Raw genomic sequence first — 22,618 nt, 5'->3', positions numbered from 1 at the left:
CCGTAAAGCGCCGCAAAGTGCTGCTGGCCCCTGCTGCTTTGCGGTCCCCATGGTGACGGGGTTAGGCGCGCCGGCCGCCATCTTGGTGCGAGTGAGGGGCCGCGCTCGCCGGACGCGGCTCGYTCCCGGCCCCGCTGCGCCTCCCGCGCCTTGGGAACAGCCCGGCGTGCGGGACGGAGGATGCGGACGGGCGGAGCCGCTGTCGCAGCGTCGCGCCGTCCCCGGGGGACGGGTGCCGGCCGGCCCCGGCGGGCAGGGCGGCCCCGCCGAGGATGAGCGCGGGCTGCGGGCGGGAACCCCCGCGGAAGAGAGCCCGGCCCGGCCCCGGCAGCCCCGGCGGCGGCTCCCAGGGAGAGCGGCTGGAGGAGCCCGGGGGCAGCAGCTCCGCCACAGCCGTGGGGAATAAAGGTTTGTATTGGCCCCGGGGCGGCGGGAGCGGCCGGGCGCGGAGCGGGGCTCGCTGGGGTCCGTGCTGACCCCCTTCCCTTGGGCCGATCGCTCCCTGTCGGGGTGCGGGGACGGGCCGGCGTTGCCTGCAAAGCTTGGGGGGCGCTGAGCTGGCCCGAGCTGGGAGCGCTGCTCGGCTGCCCCCGCCAGCCCGACCCAGGGCAAAGCAGGAGGAGAAGGAGGCGACCGGGCCGGGGGCTCCGCGGGTCACCGTGTCCCTCTCTGCCGGTGTGGGCAGCGTTGAACGGCGGGGCCCGTGTGTGCTTGTGCACGGAGCCTCCCCGGAGCTGCCCTTCCACCTCCGACTGGAATTGTCTCTAACTTCCCTTCTCGGTGCCAGCGTGTTCTCCGTATCCCAACCCAATGGTGTGGTCAGTGCACGCTGTTTCCCCTTGGAGACAGCTTTGGGTGTAGGACCTTCGTACCGGTTTTGTGCCTGATTCTTTGCCATTTCCACTGACAGTGCAAACCATTGAAGAGAGGTGTGARCTGCTAAAGGTAGCGTGTTCCGCAAGAGAGAGGACAAATACTTGCTGCGAGAAAAAGGGCTTTGAGCGGGGTTGTGCCAGGCTGACACACATAGAGAGATGAGGGTGATGACAGGAGCTCCCATAAGTGCGTGGCTGCCAGCCTGGAGCGCTGCTGGCCCCATGGGGTGGGGGTGGCTGCTCCTCCTGCCCCCTAACAAAGCTCTGCAGACAGAGTTTCCGCAAGGTTTAGTTTTATTTTCCATTTGGAGCTAACGCTGTCAAAGTAAAATTTTAATGCAYAGTAAAATACCTCTTTCAGGAATASAGAGGGATGYGTGGAAGGGGRAAAAGARCCCAGATTTGTTGTCATCTGCAGCTGATGAGTTAAACCTCACTAACCCCTAACTAAGAGGCAACTTTGAATAGCTAAYAGTTTAAATTTAGAGGTATACACACTTACAGAGTAATAAATAAGAATATTCTAAAAATTATTTTCTTCAAAGGTAGATTGTAGGGAGTGSTTTGTTTTATGGGAATGATTTGGGGAATCTTGAGTAGAAATCTMGATGGCACTTCAAAAAAATGACAGCAAGGTCTGGTTCTGTTGTTTATGCTGAAAATAATAATGTGTTGTCTTTTTGTTGCTTCTTGTTTTCACCACCTTATCTGTAGCAAGAAGCCATGCTGTAAGTCTGAGAGTGATGTGTTTTATATTGGTTGGAGGACTTACATGGCTACTGACATGTTGAAATTCAAACCAAAGCCATTTTTTTCTGTTCTGGTGCTGCTGCCATAATTTCTTTTTATTGTGCTAATGGATAAGTATTTCTTCCTCAGCACAAGTTTATACCTCAGGAGATATTYAGTTTGCTTTGAAGAGGTTTATTTGTCCCATGTTTTAACATGTCTCTTCRGTTTTCTTTGTTTGGGGTTTTCTGGCTGCTTACCTGTCGGCAATTTGGATTGACACTTCAAATATAAGAAGGTAAAATTTGGTAATCAGAATGGTTACTTGGCTTCAATCTAGTGAATCTTTTGAAATGAAAATACTGTAGTTAATAAAATCTATTAGTCTTATTTTTGTCTGAGTGGGGTGAAGCTGAGTGTTTATGAATGGCTGATTATGGCGCAAGTATTGTGCTTGTAAGCATGTATCCAGGTTGCCATGGCTCTCGGAACACAGATGGTGTCAGTTTTGCCATTATAGAAGAACTTAAATTGATTTAAATATTTTCTGGGGATTACTTTTCAGTCTAGAAATTCTGATATCCTCTGGTAAGGATATTTGAGAAACAACTGTGTAGRAGTGTTCARGGCCTTGAATGTTAGGGAAAGTGTYTWTGAAACAATGTCTCTCAAGTTACCTATGGCCTAAGCTATCTTTGTTACAAGTTACACAACCTCCATTTGCAGAAAAGTGCCGAGTCTTCCCATTCTCAGAATCAGAAGAACCAGAGATGCTGTACTGTCTTTTCAGTTCTGTGAAACTATCAATTACAGTAAAATACTACAGCTGTTACTTACCCAGCTGCAAGCAGTGAGCAAACACCTTGCACACTCAGTTGTGGCAGGTAGATGCTTTCTCTTGGGAAGTGGAAAGAAAGGAAATTGAAGCTCGTTGCCAAATTTGCAGAATATCTTTGAATARCAACAACAAACCTAAACACCTCTTATATTAATAAAGACTGTTTTCTAGTTTTGAAAGAATTGCTTTGAATGTTTTTCTCCCTATTTCCCCCCCAGAATCTCTGCACAATTAGTTCACATGTTGCTGTTCTATTGAAAGCTTGTCTGAGCTGCAACAACACGCAGATAAGACTGGAAGTGTGTTGTTGGTAGTAAATCTGAAAAATTGGCCTTCATTTTGTTGGTGTTTAGGGGAGTAAACATTGAAGAGCTTTTCAAACTGTTTATGGGTGGAGGAGAAAAGAAAAAGTCCTTTWATAAGTGCTTGTCACTTTTAGTGTGTGCTGTGCCTATATTGAGCCTTTTGTTTCATAGTGTGTTGAGTGCAAATAAAGTTCTTGGATAAGTCCTCAAAGATGCCTTGTTGTTTGTTCTTTTTTGATTTTAAGTTATATTATGATGCCTCTTCATTCCAAAATTCAGCAAAAGTTTTTGGGGCCAACTGTGGTGGTGATTAAAATTAATGATGAGGGCTAAAATGTTCAAGTTTCTTTGGGATTTTTTGAATTCTACTGAATTCAAGTGAATATACATTCACTGTATATTTTTCACCTTTTTAACCATATTTTAAAACCAGGTGGTTGGATGAAACAGCTCCCACCACACACCAAGCCTGGAATTTATAAAGATTGTTACAAAACCTACAGGTGCTGGCTGATGCAAATGAAATATTGCATCACATGTATTACTACTGCTAGTGTCTGGATGCTCCCTATAGTAGAGATGCTAATGCAGGCTTAATTGAGGTGTTTTTATCTTCACCATCTAYGAGTTACCTTATTCATATGCAATGATGTTGCAGTTTTGTCATGTTTCATATAGTAACAGTGTACTGTGGTTTTTCAGTTTGTAAACAGCGGACAATTACCAGTTGGTTGGAGAGTAAAGGACCCAAGACAACGGAGTCCAAAAGGTAAAAAACAGAACATGAATCTGTTCAAAAGTTGTGTTCTTTGAGTGGGCCTGGTGGAAGCTAAAAGTGCAGGTTGCCAATACAGCTGGCTAAATGGAAGCAGSACCATTTCTGCTGCTTTCTTTGTCTTGGCACATCCTCTTGAGTAACTGAGACACTTTCACTACAAGCAGCTACCTAGTCCCCCACCTATCCCTTGTAAACATCCAACCCCAAACTTTTTTGCTGACGTAGATTTCTGAAGCAGTTCCCTGTTAGGTGAATAAATATGTCTGYATCTGCAGAGAAAAAGGTGAGAACCTGGAGCAAGGGAAGACAATGTGGCAGTGTTGATTCCAGTGGCAGCAAAACACTGGATCAAGTTAGTTGTAATATCAGACCATGTATATCTTTGGTTAACAATTCTGCTTTCATTTTTGTTTGACATAGGGTACTAACAGTTGCAGATTTTCCCTCATAGTCTGCGAGCAACTCATTATTTTGCTGTTAATTTACARACAAAAGTGTTTTGGTTTGTCTCATTGGACTGTGATAGTAGTTCATACATGTGCAACTTCATTTAGTTACAGCCAAAATCTACAGGTGTTCGAATGTACATTCAGGTTTTTTTATGAAAGATGTTACAGACTTTTTTACTGCTAAATGATATCAGGTAAAGTTTGATATTTTCTGCTAATGTGGTCTGTTAGGAGTAGTGATTGCTAGGCAGCATTAAAATTATACTCCAAAGAATTTAACTATCTGGTGGAGAGGAATATCAGATATTATTTTGTTGTAGTTGTAAATGTGCTAGTAAATAGAAATTGAAGTCTATAGCAGTGCTAAGAATAGCTGGGAAGMCTTGTGACAGTGATTAACACAGAAGTATTCAGGGCTAATTACAGGCTTACAGGTTGCATTGCATCAAGATGCTAAGAGGATGCTTTAGCAGGGAATTAATTATTTTAACTTTTTCAAATTCCCTTTACAGTATTGTTTTTCTGTGCCCTCCTCCATTCCTGCTGACAGATTAGAGCCTAGGCAGTTTTAAGAAGCAGACGTGTAAACATGTCATGTGCCTTTCTATTGCAGTTAACATCACATTTGATTTTAAATTTGTSTTTAGGTTGGATTTAATTCCTCAAGTTGGCCACAGATTTTGCCAATAGCTTTAAAGAGTCATTGAGATGGCAGTCTGATAACTCATTTTTGTTCATCAAAATTTGCAGGAACGATTGCATACATGGGAAGTTAAATTATCATGAAATAAAACCCTCTCAAATCCTTTTGTTTTCAAATAATCATCCTGTGGATGAAGTTCCAAGCTATCATGTCTCCTTTTCCTCAGTGATCTTTTAGAAGAGGATCTGTTACGATTCATGGAGAGAATTAGTGCCTTTAGGAATCTGTAATCTATTAAAATGTCCAGTGGTTGAATTTAGGATTGTTTGGTTATTGCATATTTCCTATTTAATGTAAATGGGAAGCTGGACAATGACCAGACATACAGASTTTAGTGTGCTTAGTTTGCATTGGTAATGTACAGTGTTGCAACAATATRTTCAGGAGAAGATTTTGTTCAGAGTGATGTATTCACCAAGACTAGTCAGGGTTTATTTTTATATTCATGTGTCTTCTAAGTGATTTTCTTTATCAGTACACTGACACATAAATAGTACATAAATGTGAAATGAGYTCCCAACATCTGGTCATACAAAACTTACTGAATTTACCTTTGTAACCATCAGGATGTTTCTATCATRCACTGCTGTACACAAAGACAAATCAGGTTAATTTTCTCTTAAAAAAAAGGTTTAATGTCTCTTTTAATTTTTATTATCAGTTTGAAATATATTTTACACTTGTGTTTTTGTGGTTTTTTTCAAGAGTCATGGGTTATGTATAAAAGTAAGGGAGTCATAGGAGACTACGGACTGTTGTGCCCTGCTCTTCTAAAAGYTGAATTCTAGTTCTGAGGGCATGGCCATAAAACCATTGATTTCCTTCCTCAGTGTACTTAATGGATAAAAATGAAAGTTATGGAGGACTTTATCATCACTTCTATTTTTTTTTTTTTTTTGCGTCTGAAGAAAATAGCTAAATGATAGCCTCATACTGTTTAGATTTACAAATAAGGATGATGAATTACTGGAATAGATTCCTGAGGTAAGCAACTGATACATCATCCTTTGGAGCCTTTAAATAGAAATAGGTTGCTAGTGAGCTRCATTCTCAGTGCAGTAAGACTTGTGGATTCTTGTAGTGCTCACTTACAGAGTAGAATGGCTAAAAATCTGTACTATTGATTGTTTATCATTGTTCCTTAAAAAAATATGYGCGGAAATTGCATTTGGAAATAAGACATTAAATTCCCTTGCTTTTCTTCCACAGCTTACACAGCAAAATTAATAACAATACTGAAGCAAATCCTAAGATGACTTCCGTTAAAAAAGAGAACTTTTGTGAGCATGATGTGAAAAGGCTAGAGAATACTTGTCAGCAAAATCATGCAAAAATATCTGTGGAAGCTGGTGCAAAGCAAGTAAATTTGCCTCAGACAGGCAGCATGTGTAACTGGGAGGCTGAGGACAAAGATGCAGTCTTAGATACAGAWCCCATGAAGGGGCCGCAGTCTGGAGACATCTTTAAAAATGCCAACATTGACCAGATGCACAAAGTGGGCAAGCAGAAAGGCTGTGAAGAAAGCAGTGCCACTTGTACTCAGAGGAAGGTATCATCAGGCCGGACTYCAAAAACAGGAAATTCAAAACCTTCTTCAAAAGACATCGAGACAGATGGACAAGTGGCTTCATGCAATTCCCAGAAGCTGAAGAGTTGCAATTCTGTCTGTTTAATGGGTGAACAAGAGGAGGGGGATGTAGTTCCAGAAAGTCCACTTTCAGATGCTGGTTGTGATGCCTGTATATCTGATCTTGGAGGTCCTGGGAAACTGAGCAAGTGTCAGAGCAGTTCAGGGGACTCACCTGCTTTTGAGAAAGAAAGTGAACCGGAATCACCGATGGATGTGGATAATTCCAAAAATAGCTGCCATGGTTCAGAGGCTGATGAAGAAACAAGTCCATTTCCAGATGAAAGAGAGGAGATTAATATGTCAAAACCCATAAACAAATCTTTTAGCAATCARTATGGGGACACTGAATTGGAGTCAAGGAAATCATGTTTTTCTGCCAAGGGCTGTGAAAGCTTTGAGGAAGTAGATAATTCTGTCAAAGAGGACGGTCTGCATACAAAATCAGCTGGGATCTCTTCTGCTCCATCATCAGAATGCAAAGGTGCAAAACAGGGTGTGAAGAGAGACTCCAAAATCACCTCTCACTTCATGAGGATACCTAAAGTTGAGGAGAAAGGGTAGCGTTCTCTCTGCCTCTTCATTTGTATTTTTCACGCTTGAAAATTTCCTCTTTGGTGATAGAGTTTCAGAGGCTGGATTGCATTTAGAGTTTTGCAAAATGTAGTTTAAGATACAAAGACAACAGACATGAGATTGAAATAACTTATTTTYAATGGAGCTATTTGTGGGGTGTTTGAAAAATACATTTGTCCGGTTTAAGTCTTAAAATTCTTATTAGTTTCATCTGTCAAAAATAGTGAATCTATTTTGTTGAACTGTGAATACCACTGATGCTTTGATTGAAATAGCTATGCAGAAATTCACTTTTGAAAGCAATTGTAGAGATGGGTGGGGTTTTTTGGTTGATGTTTTTGGGTTTGGAGAATTTTGTTTGTTTGTTTTGTTTTGTTTGGCTCTATTAATAATTTGGGAGAGAGAAAGACTGATGATTACACAGTGCAGCAATTGAAATAGGAGCCCTGAGCATGCCACAGGACTCTGCATGCCGGGTGTTGTGGAAGAACGAGAGTATAATCTCTGCTCTGAAGACCTTAGATTTCAGTGGGAGCTCAGAAAGTGGATAACCACCTAAGGAGTGAGCAGAAACAAAAATACTGTGTGTTTTGGTAAAACACAGTCATTGTACTTGATTCAAGTCTGTAAAATAGGGCAAGAAAGTAGTTTTGTACATCTTTAATGGGGCATTGTCCATCTTTAATGGGGCATTGTCCATGGATAAACAGATCCTGTTGGAAAGGAGCATGATTCTGCAGAGGAATACCCTGCCTTGCTAACCCACTGCAATTTTGGGAAAGTCTTTGTCAGCCTGTAGAGAAGAGTGTTCTGGTAGACATGTTTTGGGGAGGGGAAGGTTGGTGGTGGTAGGAGTTTTCCTCATATAAAGCTTTGGCCTGAGGCAAAGGCTGTTAAATAAACCCACTCTATTAGTATTGTAATCCTGGTGTGGAAGTTTGTGTATTTGCCTACCAGCTTTTTCGGTGGAAATAAATGTTTCAATGCATTTTATTTCAACAGCAGGAAAGAAAAGTGTGAATTCAAACCCCAGAGGYCAGGAAGGAAGCTTGCCAAATACACACCACCTCCTCTTCCAAGTAACAAGAAATGGTTTGGAACCCCGATTGAAGAGATGAGAAGAATGCCGGTGTGTGGGGCCCGTCTGCCTCATCTCCGACCCTCAGCCAACCACACTGTGACTGTCAGGGTACAGTAATGCACTGCATTGCCTGAAATCAAAGCTCTGCCTGAAGTGTTCTAGAATGTCAAATGCCATGTGTTACTCTTAGATTTCAACATCCTGCTTGTTTTATTTCCTTRTCATTCCTTGCCAAGTGGACTGGGGCAACTGATTTTCCTGAAAATTGACTATTCTAGTGTATAGAATTAYGATATTAAGATCCAGAAGAAGCATAATAATGGTTTTACTGCCTCTGTCTGGCTAAGGGCAAGAATTTTTCTTTTGCATGGGAGTATGCGTGCTTCCTTGACTGAGTTGTAAAGTTTGGAAGTTTAAATACATCCACAAGTAAAATTGGTAYTTCCACCATTTTCATGCTATATTTTCATTTTAATGTGATTCTGGTTTGGGTTCAAGAAATGAAAGGCTCAAGATATGGAAAAAACCAACAAAAGAAGCAGAGTTTCTAGCAATTTTACCATTGCATTTTAGACCAAATCTGATCTGTTTGCTTTAATCCTATGGAGCAGTATGCAGTCTAATAATCGTTGAAATAAAATGTGACCAAAAGCCTGTAGRGTGATGGATAAATCCCAACCAAAAGAAAGGCACATTGAGTTTAAAARCACATTCTGAGAGACTTACTGCTGCCAGAAGGCTGAATAGCAAATTAAGTCTTTAGGAACATGGTGTTGTTTTTACTTTTCTGATATTCTGTGGAGTAAACTTGAGATATTGCTCTATCTATGATAGAATGATTTCTCATCCCTTTCAGTGTTAGGTTAAAAATACTATACAATGACAATACAGAGTCAGCACATGACTCCGCTTGGATTTGTAGCTACGTTTTGAAAATATTTGGAAGAGAATATGTCGATACTTAAATTGATAAATGAGAAAATCTTCAGCTGCTGATTTGATTGTAATTTGATATATTTTGAGTGGTTTTCAAGAGATCAGGTGATAAGGTGGCGTTCTTCTCACCAGTATAATGTAAGATTAACTGATGGATTTTTTTCTAACTGATAGCTATCATGTGGTCAGTTTCTAGCTTTTTCCTTTCCWAAAAGGATGGCTGTAGATGAGAGCTTTTTTAAACTGTATTTTTGTTTACTCGTTATTTCTTCTATTTAAAAACTTCAAAGTAGAGTCTGATTTCTATTTTCCRTCTCCTTCTGTGTTACAGGTAGATCTTCTGAGGGAAGGCGAGGTACCTAAACCTTTTCCRACTCACTACAAAGATCTGTGGGACAACAAGCATGTTAAAATGCCCTGCTCAGAACAAAATTTATACCCTGTGGAGGATGAGGTAAGATTAAGTATTTACAGTTGTGTAATCAGATATGTTTGTTTACACATAGATGGGTTTTCAGTTTACTGCATTTGCTCAATTGTCAAACTGACTATGGAATTAGAAAGTCAACTCTGAAAAACTTATGGGTCATGATGCTTCAGACAGCAGAAGACCTTTTGTTGCTGGTGATTATTTGGCCTAGCCAATGATTTGATGATATATATGTTTCTATACTTATGTGGAGTGTGAACTTGAACTCTTTATAAATTATATATTTATTTACTTATGCATTTATATATTTGTGTGTGAAGCAATTTTCATTTTCAACAGATGTGAAAGAATTTGTAACACAGTTTCATTATATTTTGTCAGGTATAGTGATGGGTATCTGACTTGTTCTGCTAAAACAATGGCAGAGATTAGAACTGGCCCTGCATGGTTTGTTGATCTGGTATTTCTTGTCACTGCTTGAGACTTAAACATACCACTGAAATACTTCAGACTAGGGTGAATATAATTAGCAAGTATGTCCTGTAGTAAAAACTGTATAATGATTGTACTTGACTCAGGAACAAAGAATTTTTATAGCCTCTATTAAATTCAGTCAGTCTCTTCATTGACCAATTTTACAGATGACAGTTATTAGTAAATGTGTCTTTCTGTTTAATTTGACTTTGTTTTGGGCTTTTACTTTRAAGAATGGAGATAGAACTGCTGGAAGTCGATGGGAACTAATCCAAACTGCCTTACTTAACAAATTTACCTGCTCCCATGATTTGAAGGTAAGCTTGTCTGTTTGAAATTGAGTCTGTAATGCATATAAGTACATTCAGCTTGTCTATATACTGTTAGTGATTTTGGCTTGGTCCTATTTTTTARATCACTTAGAAAAATAAACTATTTAAAAAAAATCTCTGCTGTTCAAGGGATTCCCTAATGAATGGAAGTGCGAAATGAGTACTGAGAGCTACAACTGAATTTATTTGGATTATTAGAATTAAATTTGTAAGTCTAGACAAACCTGTATTTGTCCAGCAGTATATACGAGTTTGTGGTAAACATAGCGTGAGGGTTTTGTGTAGCCAGATGGTCAGGGATGCACASGTGAGAGGGTTAGAAATAGTAACTCTTCGCATCAGTTCACTCCACTAAAATCACAACAATTCAAGCTGCTGACAAAAATCTGTAGATTTTGGAGACTAATGCTCTTTTGATAACTCTTACAGTTACATTGGCATGAAGTCTTCCATAAATTGTGATTTGGAGCAGCTTAGAGTTGATACTATGGTTTTTTTTGTGAAAAATAATGTAATTTAGGTTGTACCTGAAAGGCAGGGAAGGAGGGGGATGCAAAAGTTGTAGATCAACTTTAAATGAACAAATAGAGCTTCCCTAGCAACTGATGTGACTTACCTTGATGTTATTTTATTTGGTGTTTTTTTCTTGTGAAGTTTTTAAGGGTGGTGTTRTGAAGGGTCTATTTAATTTTGCTGTGGTTTGATTCTTTGTGTTCCTAAACTGGTACAACTTCTGCTGTATTGCTTTTGCTCCTTAAATACCTTTTATTGGTACTTTAAACAAGAGCAAGCATGGGGTGGAGAATGTTTATCTTGTTTATTGGGAGATATGAGCATGCCTTGTCTTGTTTCGTTTTAAGAGAAAAAACCCCATAGACTGAAGCTTATTCTCTGCTAAACCCAAAATAGAGGGTTCAGTATCAAGGTTTTGCACTGTATTAATACAGTGTTAATGTTGGTTGGCTGTGAGGCAGGTTGTAGCCACCAGATGGTGTTGTTCCTACAACAAGGAGATTATTGAAAATGGTTTTTCTTGCATTAATAATTATGCCTAAGCTCTATTTTCTTGTGCACCTTCTCTAGGAGGCCATATTGAGGTACAACGTTGCTTACTCCAAGAAATGGGACTTCACAGCTCTTACTGACTTCTGTGAGAAGGTAAAGAAGTTGATTTAAAATAGGAAGAAAAGTAATACAAAAGTGACAATTTTGCCTCTATGTACAAAAGTGACTATTTTGCCTCTAAGTCTCAATGCTTTTGGCTTTATTTCCATTTTCAAGAGTAAATGTTTGCAGTTGTCATCTARGTGAGCAGTTATTTGGCTGGTAACTTCAGCTGAAACAAGAATTATACTTTATAAACTGGCTTAATTTTAAATCTTATACGTGTAATTTAGGTGCTTCAGTAATACCTAAGCTTCCTAAGGGTAAGGTGAGAAATGCTCTTTCTCTGTTTTATGAAAGACAGATTTATTAAGAAATTGTATTAATACTTCCAATGTAATTTTTTTTGTTTTAAAAAGTTGTTGGTATTTTTTTTCCTTTTTTGTACCACTTTAATGTTATATTGCAGTTTTATTTGTATAGACTGTGCTTTGCTGGTCTAGCAGGAAAATTTTGCTGTTTGGTGAGATAGTGAATTTAAGCTGTAGAAGCTTTGTGTGGTGGTTTTTATGGCTTTGAGTATTAGGTATTACTAYCTTCATGGGGAGGATAGAAAAGATAAATGAATAGTAGGTTGCAGGTGCAGTTTGGACTATTATTAATGTATGTCCTGATTGACARTCAGAAACCATGCTAATTAAAGCATAATGAAAGATTAAATGAGATGTGKTAGAAATTGTATTTTTCTTCAGCACTTCACTTCAGAAGTATTTCTAAAATGCATGTGCTTGTTTTCTTGGGAGGGGCTTGCTAAGCTCTATTGAGATTCAGTGGAAACTAAATTTGATTTGAAGGGAATTTTTTAGTTGTATATGTAAATAGATGTCTGCTTGGCCCATGTGATCAGAGGAGCGGTTCTGTTCTCTCTGTTGCCTATTTCCATTTTGTGTGAGGACTACCCTTTCACAGAATAAGTTTTCTTTTGCATGCAGCACAGTATTATTACTACTGACAAAAGATACCTRTAACAATCCCAGTGGTATCATATTTGCAAGCCATGAGAGCTACTGTGCTCACCCATTTCGCTGATTTTGTGTCCCCCATTCATCTCTGGGGTTGCTGGCATGGCTCCATGGTAGAGGCTGTGGACATTTGGTCTCTGCTCCTATTGATTCTTATGCTAAGCAAAAATTAACTGGGCCTGTTCAGCTGTTCAGTTTTGTTTTATTGCAATACACATAAATTAGAATGTTTAAAAGTATGAATGCTATTCCCTTAAAAACAGACTCAGGAACATACCAGATTTGCATCATATTGCTATGATCACARCTAAGCTTGTCTGATGTGTTCACACCATGCATTTGGGATTTGGGAAGCTCTGGGTGATTAGGTTCAGAGATCATCAGCCAGAGAGCGTAAGTAATATCAGCTGTCTCCAGAGCAGAAAGAACAATAGGGAAATAAACTATGGATCAGGCATCAATCTTTTATGAGGATGAAAAGGAAATTTCTGTATCCTGGGAATGATGGTTTATTTGTGTGGTTCTCAGATAAAGGAAGGAGATCTGTTTCATATACAGATTTTAGACCAAGGTAAAAGAGTGTGCAGCAGTATATGAAATAAGAAACATGAAGTGCTTGTGTCACAGTTGCCTCTTGTAGACCACAGGAGCAAAAGCAAGTCCTGGCTTGCTTTGTTGAATGTATTGAGTTTACTAAAGCAGGACATGTGGAGGGGATACATTTTGCAGAGAAATGCTTGAATCTTTTCTATTAYACAGGGAGGCATGAACTTTCCAAGTTTTGTTAACTAACAAGGTTTCTGCTTTCAAAGATAGTTTGCAATCTGCTTAAGTGAGCAGCTCTTATGTGAAAGTTGACATCATCTGTGGAAATGACCTACGTATACTGACTGTAGTGAATTGTAGTGCTTTTGAATTTATTGTGTTTGGAAGTTAGTGATTAAGGGCTTACCATTGGCCTGTGAATTTTCTTGTGTGTCCTATAATTGTGAGGATACAGAGGAACTGTTTCAGCTGATGTTTGCCCAACTGAGGTTGAGGAGGTTGATAAAAAGGAAAGCTGGCCTCAGTAATCGGCCCAAAGGGAGTGGCAACAGCTCAGCACAAGGAGAAGTGGTCACAACTATATATTAAAAGATTAAAACAGAGTCTATGATTGTCAGATTTATATTTGTATCATTGTGCATTACTGACTTTCAGTGCCGGCTTAATCAAGGATTCTGTGAGTGATTTAGAAGGGAGCTGTGCTCACAGGTCCAGTGGTGTCTGTTTAAAGGATTATTCAGATATTACTTCAGATATTACTTTATAACCATGTTTGGTTATAAAGTGCCATTTTTTATTTTATCTTCTGATTATGGACATAACTTGCCTCACTATTAACATCTTGAATACTGTCATATCAGTATTGGATTTCCTATTTTAGGTAGTTCTGTGCAAGTTATGCTATCAAAATATGCATTATTTTTGAACACCACTTTGTAAGATTCAAGTAAATTTTTTTACAATAACAAAAATTACCCRTTTCTTGGGCTTAGGTTTATTTTCCTTTAAGATTAAAATAGTCTCTGCTTTCTTAACTAACAGGAAATAAATACCACGTCTGTGAGCCGAGATTTTTTTCTGTAACAATACAGCCTACCAGTTCTGCCGTTTGATTAAAGTGTTGTCAGAAGAGGGAGCCCTCACACTTTTCAAAAGATTTTCTTGAATGTCAGTTTATGTGTGGAAGTAAAATTGCTGTTTGTACAGTGAAGTAAATTGGGAAGTTTGGATTTTTTTTTGTTTATTTTGGAAGTTCCATAGAACTTGTACTTAAGACATAGAACTTGTTCATAGAATGATGTATGTGAAGATCTTGGTGACTTATTTACTACAGACAGTTTTGTTATTTTGTTCAGAATTTCCACAGTCTTGTATTAATTTGTTTTGCTATGTCTGTTAATATTGGCGTACAGGCTTAGGATTTCTTCAAGCCGTTACTTGGTAAATAAAAGTTATTAGTGCTAGCATTTTTCTTTCTATATGCAAAATTCTTGTCACTTGGAAGTCATCCTTGCATCTGTTTTTCCAGAGCTTACCTAGAAGCCAACAAAGAGTAAGCAGCAAGCAGAAAGGGCTATGTGAGGAAACTACTAGGGATGGAGCTGTATTGGTACCCACAATATGTTATAGATGAACTTTATTTCTGGGAATGGAATGATGGGTTGGGTACTAATTACATGCCTTTGATCAACAGTGCTACGTACTGAAGTAGTTTTTACTTTTCTTTCTTTTATTTTACCTTTCCACTTCCAGGCAAGACCAAGTTATTTTTCTTTTTCCCAAGTACATGAAGTAAAAAGTCCAGTTAGGTCATTCAAGGCTTATGCCTTAGACTATTCTGTGACAACAGCAGCTTTATCTAAAGGGAAAAGTGAGGCTCTGTCATTTAAAACAGTTACATGGTCTGCTGCTTTAGATTGGGCCTGCTTGTGCTAGACATGCTTTGTTTTTATTTTATTGCTTTAATGTCTCTTTGATCTTAAGTGTAATTCTTGTTGATGAGCCCATCCTCTTATTGAATGTGTCCTGCTCTTCAGGAATAGAGGAGTGTTCAGATCTGAAAAGGGCATAGACCAAAAATTGAGTTTAGGTAAATTATGGGCATAGGCAGTGATTGTCTCTGAGTTTCTGCAAGTGGTCTGAAAAATGGATCACAATACATCTTGCAGATACAATACAGTGTATCCATTATTTTTGTTTGTCTGRACTCTTTGATTTTGATCATCTTGGTGGAAGGCTTGGGAAAAGGCGAAGATATAGTGAGAAGAGTCAGGAAAGGTGTGAAGGTGCATAATAGTTTCCATATGAAGAGTGTCTAAATAAGATAGGATCATTCCACCTTTTCATCTTAATTGAGGGGCATAAGTAATGGGTGTAACAGTGGCATCCAAAATGAGTGTAAGGGAGGATGAAGAGAAAGTGACTGTCTATTCTTCTAGTACAGCAGTTAAGGGACCTGATGGGTGTTTCTAGCAGATTAGGTTTCAACACCAGACAAAAGTAATTACTTATTGAGATACTGAATACAAGGCCATGGAACCCCTTGTCATGGAAGCTAGAGGATGCTGTGGCCATACAACAGGTTTTGAAGGAATTTGGAGAAATTGCTATTAGAAAAATCTCATTGACACCCGCAGAGACATTTTGATGGACTCTGGGAATTTCTGAAACTCATTACTACAAATGAGGAAGTGCTGGTGTTTACTGGTGTTTCTTGCTGTTAGTTAGTCTTTTCTAGGCATCTTTTGTTGATGTTCTTTCATTCTACTATTGTTCTGTTGTACATGGAACTATTGTCCATTTTTACATTCCTRTGATGTGGCTGGATTGAAGCTGAGAATGAAGTGGCCTTGTCATGCACGGTCTGTTGTTGCATAGTGTGCAATATGAGATGCTGCTGACACAAATGTATGGCRTCTATACAATAGCCTTTCTTAAGAGGAAAAACATACTAAAGGTCATTGACATTTTAAATACTTGAATCACTTAAGGCACTTAYGCCTTTCAAAATTTGCTTTTCCAGGCTCTTTTTAAGCCCTTGGTGCCTACTTGACTCAAGTAGGAATACGTAAAGGAAATATGCTATCAGTATCTTTACAAAGACACTCACCACTGTGTAATRCTCAAATAATACTGTCTTAGATTTGCTTCTAGTATAGAAAAAAAGCATATGTGTCTGCAGTGCCTATGTATGGATGCTTTGCGGTCTCTTTGTCTTTTGGGAAAGCTATTTGAAGCCATTCAGTCTATTTAAAGGCCTGTAATTGCATATTTGCTGTTGATTTCCATGTAAATTCAGCATTCAGGAAATCCTTTTATATTATGAAATAAGCTGTATAACTTTTACCTTTGTATTTTTCTATGAGATTGAAAGAAAAATKRTAATAATGTCTAAAAAGACCAGCCTCTTCCCTTTCTTATGGTTAATTACAGAGAAGAACCTTCAGCATGAGGGAAGAATGTAGCAGACCACTTTTCTGTGCTCCTCTTTCTCCTTTTCCAGTCAAGCGTGAGTTCACTGGTTTTAGCCTCAAAACTTATTTGTTAGCAGTTGGAGTATTTTTTGTGTCACAAATCTCAGTTTATCCTAAAATCTGATGAAAAGTTTTGTAGCAAGAAAACAAAATCACTTGTCAGACAATACAATTGCTATTTTTATTTTYAAATATACTGCTATTTTTCTTCACTCTTTAAAAACAGTTGTCWCAGAATTACAGTTGTAATTAATTTWGAGACAAGATTAGAAAAGGAGTTCCATTTCTCACTTYTTTCCACAAAAACTACATGAAGGGTGCTGCTAGATGCTGGATCCTTTTAGAAATCCAGAGTAGCAGGGATATGAGACTGTTACCATCTGCTTTTACATTCAAGTCTCTATTTGTAAGTTTTTAGAACTTCACTTAATGCCTTTTTAAAATTTTCCTTAAATGTAATCTAAAAATACATAAACTGAGTAATAAGATAAATATGTAAAGAAATTAATTTATAAATACAACCTTTTCTATTTTCCACAAATACCACAAATCCATGTTCTATATGTTGTGGTCTTCCAAAAGTCTGGTTTTCTTGCAAAATTGAAGTTAACTCTTGTACTAGATACTGGTTTTTGTTTTCACAAATCCTTATCATGGTAATTTTGGCTTAGGAATATTTATATGGGTATGTGCACACATATTTTCTAAAATACCACTTTTTCTGCTGCAGGTGTTTTGTGCAGATTCCAGAATATAAGAGAAYATTCTGAAATTGAGGAGTGATGGTGCTTGTTACAATGAGTCTTGTTTCTGTTAGTCAATGCTTTGCACTTAAGAATAATTAAAATAAATAGAAGAACTCTAATGTATTTCACTGAAGCACCTAGCACATGTGTGTTACTGAATTGCTGAATTGTGGTGCAAACCTGTGGAACCTGGGATAATATCTACAGAATGTGCTTTGTGCATTTTTTAGCCAAACTGTTGTTTCTAATTTAAATGTAGGCTCCTACCTAGTATACTCCACTTTTTGCCTGAACTTGTTATTTTTCAGAGAATGTCAGATACAAGTAATTGAGTTAAGATAGAGCATACTAAATTATAGAGAACTGAGCAAAACAATCAGATGTGCAAATATTGGCAGTGTGTCTGCTTCCTCTCTGAGAAGAATCGGTTGCATTTTGAGATAACTGAATAAGATTAAGAACTGTCTTTGTCAATGAAATACGCTGTTTCAGTTGCAGAATTGAAATAGCCACAGAACCACACAGTGTTTGTGGGTGTGTAGTCTTATCTTTAATAACCTCAAAATTAACTTGAGAAATTTTTCAAATTACTTGTGCAATTTTGAAAATTATACTTCCTTTTTTAAACCATTATTTCAAGCTTTCATCAAAAAAAAAGACTATAAATGCAACATCTGAAGATGATGCAAATTCAGTATAGTCTAGTTGGATTACGGTTGAGCTCTAGATTTTCATTTGTTTGAAAAAGACAAAAGACAAAACACTGCTACAGTTAACTGTATGCATGCCTTAGGAAATCTTTATGGTCTGGTAAGGCTTCACCCCACTCCTGTCTCCTCATGGGTCTTATGAGCCATGTCAGTCTTTCCTGTATGTTTTGTTGTTTGAATGACCTGCTTGAAAAAGTGATTGCTGTAATCAGTGATACTGGAATAGAAGGAATTTTGAAGTACCAAATTGTTCTGGTGACTGGGTTTTTGATAAATCATTTTTATAATTGTCTGGACAGTACTTACAGAAGGGAGCATTGTATAGAGATGTCAGCCCTACAAATGTAGGCTTTTAAGCAAGAAACAGAATGTCCCAAGGCTGAAAATAGCCTATCCATTGCTCCTTGTTGGATTTTGCTTCAGTCCAGATGTTTTCAAGCAATTTTCATTACATCAGATTACCTTTTTTAAAATCTAAACTGAAAAGGTCTTTTGAGTGTGCCATGAAGGGTTTTCTTTTCACAGCAGCAGAAAGGAATTTATTCTCATATTGAACAAAAGGTGAGCTTTTCTGTGGTGGGGGGAATATGCATCTTGTACACATTCAAAACATTAGACACTAAGCATTGTAGAGGAGAAAGAGCATTGAATTACAGGCTTATTCTTAGTTTTTGTACTTTCTTGGCAGAATAGATGAGTATTTTTAAGTGGTGTTTTGTAAGCACTGTCGCAATGATTGTTGAGTTGGAATTACCAGGGAAGGGATATCTGCACATAGCAGGTGCAGAGATATAATTATATTGTACAAGCACCCAAGTGCTTGTGGGTACTTAATGTTTCAATAAAGATCTATGTAAAGACACATTCTGAACATCTCTTTCATAGTTTTTCACTGTATTGAGAATATTCCTGTTTGAAAAAGAGAAGAAATAAACCCTAGTAAATGTAAAAGTTCTGGGTTTAAAGGCTGCCTTCTGAGATTTGCTTTGTTTTGTTTTGGGGTCAGAGGACTGCTGCATAGGTTTCTTTACTTCCATTGGATTATGTGTAAGTCATCATTTATCGGTGCTCACCTATGTATCCCAAATGACTAAGAGAAGCTTCTTTTGGTTGGAGGGGGTGCTTTCCTTAGCTGCTTTGTGCTTTTGGATTTTTTTTAGTTTTATYTATAATGTATTGGGCAGTTAGAATAAAAAAGCCCCACAAAGCTTTCAAGAGAAATGCTCCCTGCATACATGTAGGGAAGTGATGAAGAGGCACTGCCATTGTTAGGATGACTATGAAGTATAAATGAAGTGTATTGTAACTATATTCCTGATTTTTTTTCTCCTTCCTTTTCATCTGAAAAATTGGATTTGCTTATATTGCTTCCTATGTGGGTTTGTTACTGCTGCCATGCACTCTTTAAAGAGCAGGTTTACAAAGGTGGCAAGGTATGTACCCTCAAGATGGTCTGAGGCTCCTTAATTTGGCCAATAGAATAGTAATTTCTGGATATATTTCTTTATTGGTCATTTTGAGTCTGTGTAAAACTGACAGTAAAGCAAAAGAATAGGCTATAGATTTGTTAAAATCTGCAGTGGTATTGTGTTGATTTTTCTTTTTTTTTTGTTGTTGGAGTTTTTTGGGTTTATTTTGGTTTGTTGTTGTGTTTGTTTTCTTTTTATTTTTTGTGTTTTCCTGACATGTTAAAGAAAATACAGTTTTCATAAGGGTAACAGCTGTGTTGTCTTATGAAGCCTTTTGTGTCAAGGTTTCAAAAGTGGTTGCAAAATGTGTTTAGAATSWGATRGCTTTCAAATGCTTCTACACTATGKTTTTTAAAAATRTTTTTAATATCATAGCAGTAGTAAATGTTTTTCCCTATTATTGTATTCAGAGACATAAAAGTTTTGAAAAAGTCTAGAAACAGATCACTTTCACTCATAACTTGTATCAGGCAGGTGAAAGGTATTTTATTTTTCYCTCCTGTTACAGCTCTGCTGTAGAGATAAGGTCATTGTCCTCTCCACTGCTCTTCTTCCCAAGAAAAACTTGAAAATAGCTAGAAAGTAGGATTTRACTTTTCATCCCAGAACTCTGCCACTGCTTTGGAAATGGTTGTGATGCTTCTACCCATGATAGAATTGTGCTCCTAGAGCATGCAGGTGGGAGCTACTGGTGGCCTGAAGGGTAGTGAAAATGGCTGAAGTTCCAGTTTCTGATTTCCAGTTTCTTGGACGTATAAACTGGGTTTCTTAAACCATTAAGAGGAGATTGAAAAATAAACACATATTCTTCTCTCAGATTTTATTTAGAGTGTTTAAAAGCTTTGAGAACAAAGCAGCAGTTGTTAAGGATGATACACCTGAGAGATTATTCCAGGGTTGGATTGGCAGAAGACATGAATGAGCCTTTGGGGGGAAAAAAAAATTAAACAAAACCAAATCACCTCTGCCTTGTAAGCTGTCTTCTTTTTTCCTTTTGAAGTGTCAGTTTGTGGTTTTGATAAATGTCAGAAGCATTCTTGYTCTCAAATAAGATTCTTCTCTGCATAATCCAGTGTTACGGTTTCTTTCTTCTTTCCTCCAAAGATTACTTTGTCCTTCCTTTTGTTTCTAATCAGACAAGTGCTCAGTAAATGGGATGCATTTGACAGCTAAGTGTGTTTCCTACTGAATTAGTTTTGTAAGGGAGCTGGAGGAGGCAGATGAGAGTATTCTTTCCTKCAGTTTTGGAAGTTCATTGACTTAATAAAATGGGAACTAAAATACACCACCCGCCCTGTATTTTTCTCTGCTTCAGTCTTGTTAATATGTACAGTATTGGACATTACGATGAAGAGTCCATTTTACAGAGGCATATGAGTTCCTGGGCTGCAGCCTGGTGCCTCTATCTAGGCATGAGTATGCTGATAATTGTGACACAATGTCCTTAAGTAGAGTTGATCTCCTCCCTGTTCAGAAGAAAAGACTTTGTAGAGAGCACACTTAGTGAAGCTTGTTTTGGGGTGTAATTTAAATAGATTAGGTTTTAGAGTCACCCAATAAGAACTTGTATGGGCSTTTTCATTGTTTGTGTGGCTTTTTCCCCCAGCTATTCCAAACCTGAGAAAGTCTGTTTTTGGGATTCTGCAGTGTTTGAAGGCACTTATGACAAAGATTAGAGGAAGAAAGAGAGTACAGATTGCCAGTCTGAGATTGGTTGCTTTCAAGTAAAAGACTTCAATGTCATAAACAGTGACTTTGTTGTTTTATTAGGACTGGGGAGTTCTAGTCATGGATTTAGACTTTACCATGTTTAAGTGTTAAACAGTAAGCAAAAAGCATGTGGTTTCTGGATGAGACAGGAGAACAAGTAAATAAGTACAGGCTGTTGTGGAAGGAAGAGAAAATGAAAGCATTGCTCAGTGCAGTAAAGGAGCAGCCACATGTGATTGTTTGAGCACAGTCAGGTGTTWAAGTGTCTCAAACTTACAGAACCATTTAAGTTGGAATGGGCCCTTGGGTTCACAGAATCCAACCATTAGCCCAGCACTGCCAAGTCCACCACTAAACCATGTCCCTAAGCACCACAACCACACATTTTAAGATACCTCCATGGAGGGTGTTGGCAGCTTTGAAGAAGTAGGAAATAAGAGACACATAGTCTGAAGGAAGCACTCTGGTGTTCCTCTTCATCCTTAAGAACATRATTCAGTTGGTCCTTGTTCTGCCACAAAAGTTAATATGGGGATATRAAAGCAAACAAATTGGAAGCATTAAGCCATTGCTGTCTTAGCATGCTGGCTGCCTGTTGGCATGATGGCTGTACCTTCCCACGTGATAGATGGAGCTGTCCAAATCTGTGTACCCTATGTGCAGTTTGTTTGYTTTGATGAGCTGTCAGATTTAGATTTAAACTCTCTACCATCACTATCACCCCATTCTACCTCAGATCCTTCTTATTAGGCCTGTCAGGCATATTTGTCTGCTGCGTTTTGGAGGACTGGTTTATAGTGACAAGAGGCCATTACTTGCAGCCGTGTTTAGTCAGGCCTCTTTRCTGCAGGATAAATGTTCATTTTGCTAAATTGCAATGCAGGTTTGGCCAAGAGCTCATACCTCTGCTATGGCTCACTGAGCCATTTGCATCTTAGCAATTGGAGCCCTAAGTCCTGTTCATTTAATCAGTCACTCCAATGAAAATAGTGATGGAATTGCCGAATTATTTCTTTGGTAAAAGGCAAGTCATGCTTCGCAACTCTGACTCCATATACTTTCCCCTCAGGATATAACCCTTGCTGTATTTAATTCCTACATATTTTGCATGATTGGAGCACTGAATAAAGTCAACAGTGTATTTGTGTTTTTATTTAAAATACTGAAGGAAGCTGTGAAGGACAATWATGCATAATAAGGAAAGGAGAAAAACTGATCAATTGTTTAAAACATAAATTGCTTTGGTATTTATAGTATTTTCCTTTATGAAAACTTGTTGACAATCATTTCATAATTTAGAATTCCTTATGTTATGGAACAAATGTTTTTTCTTTTAAAAAGATGTTTGYTCTTTCTCTTAATGTTTGCAGAGTKGTAGCCTTGAAARGGTTGAACACAATTAAAAGCACATTGAATTCACTGTACTAGTGCATTGACTTCCAAGAGGTGCTTGCTTTAACAACTTTGTTCTGACTAGAACATTCCTGGTTTTTCAGTGAGAAAAGTTGGAACTGATACCTGCCTTTGTAGCCCATTGGCAAGGGTCATGACTGGTTCTTTCTCACTCACCACCCACTCTGCACACATTTAATAATGCATGACTTTTTGGTAGGCTGCTTCGACTTATTACTGYATAGGAAGGCTACCCCCACACCCAGGTTATTTTCCTGTAGAATCAGCAAGATGAAGGATCTCAGGAAATTGT

The 22,618-nt window shown here is 38.3% G+C and overlaps 1 protein-coding gene across 2 annotated transcripts in view; it reads left to right on the top strand.

The window, feature by feature from the left end:
• Positions 1 to 69: 69 nt before the first annotated feature.
• PARG (poly(ADP-ribose) glycohydrolase) overlaps positions 70 to 22,618 on the top strand; it is a 59,300-nt gene continuing 36,751 nt past the window's right edge. The window contains exons 1-7 of one of the 2 annotated variants that reach the window (XM_057371387.1): positions 70 to 408; positions 3,450 to 3,516; positions 5,887 to 6,864; positions 7,886 to 8,069; positions 9,229 to 9,351; positions 10,035 to 10,118; positions 11,217 to 11,291. In XM_057371387.1, coding sequence (XP_057227370.1) covers positions 273 to 408; positions 3,450 to 3,516; positions 5,887 to 6,864; positions 7,886 to 8,069; positions 9,229 to 9,351; positions 10,035 to 10,118; positions 11,217 to 11,291 — 1,647 coding nt within the window. In that variant the 5' untranslated portion in view covers positions 70 to 272. Of the gene's footprint in view, positions 409 to 3,449; positions 3,517 to 5,886; positions 6,865 to 7,882; positions 8,070 to 9,228; positions 9,352 to 10,034; positions 10,119 to 11,216; positions 11,292 to 22,618 lie in introns of both variants that reach the window. The other variant, XM_057371386.1, reaches the window with a different exon arrangement.

Source organism: Malurus melanocephalus, unplaced genomic scaffold (assembly GCF_030028575.1).
Source record: "Malurus melanocephalus ecotype Western Australia unplaced genomic scaffold, MMel_1.1 scaffold_146, whole genome shotgun sequence".
Classification (NCBI taxonomy): domain Eukaryota; kingdom Metazoa; phylum Chordata; class Aves; order Passeriformes; family Maluridae; genus Malurus; species Malurus melanocephalus.
This window is presented reverse-complemented; position numbering and strand designations above follow the sequence as displayed.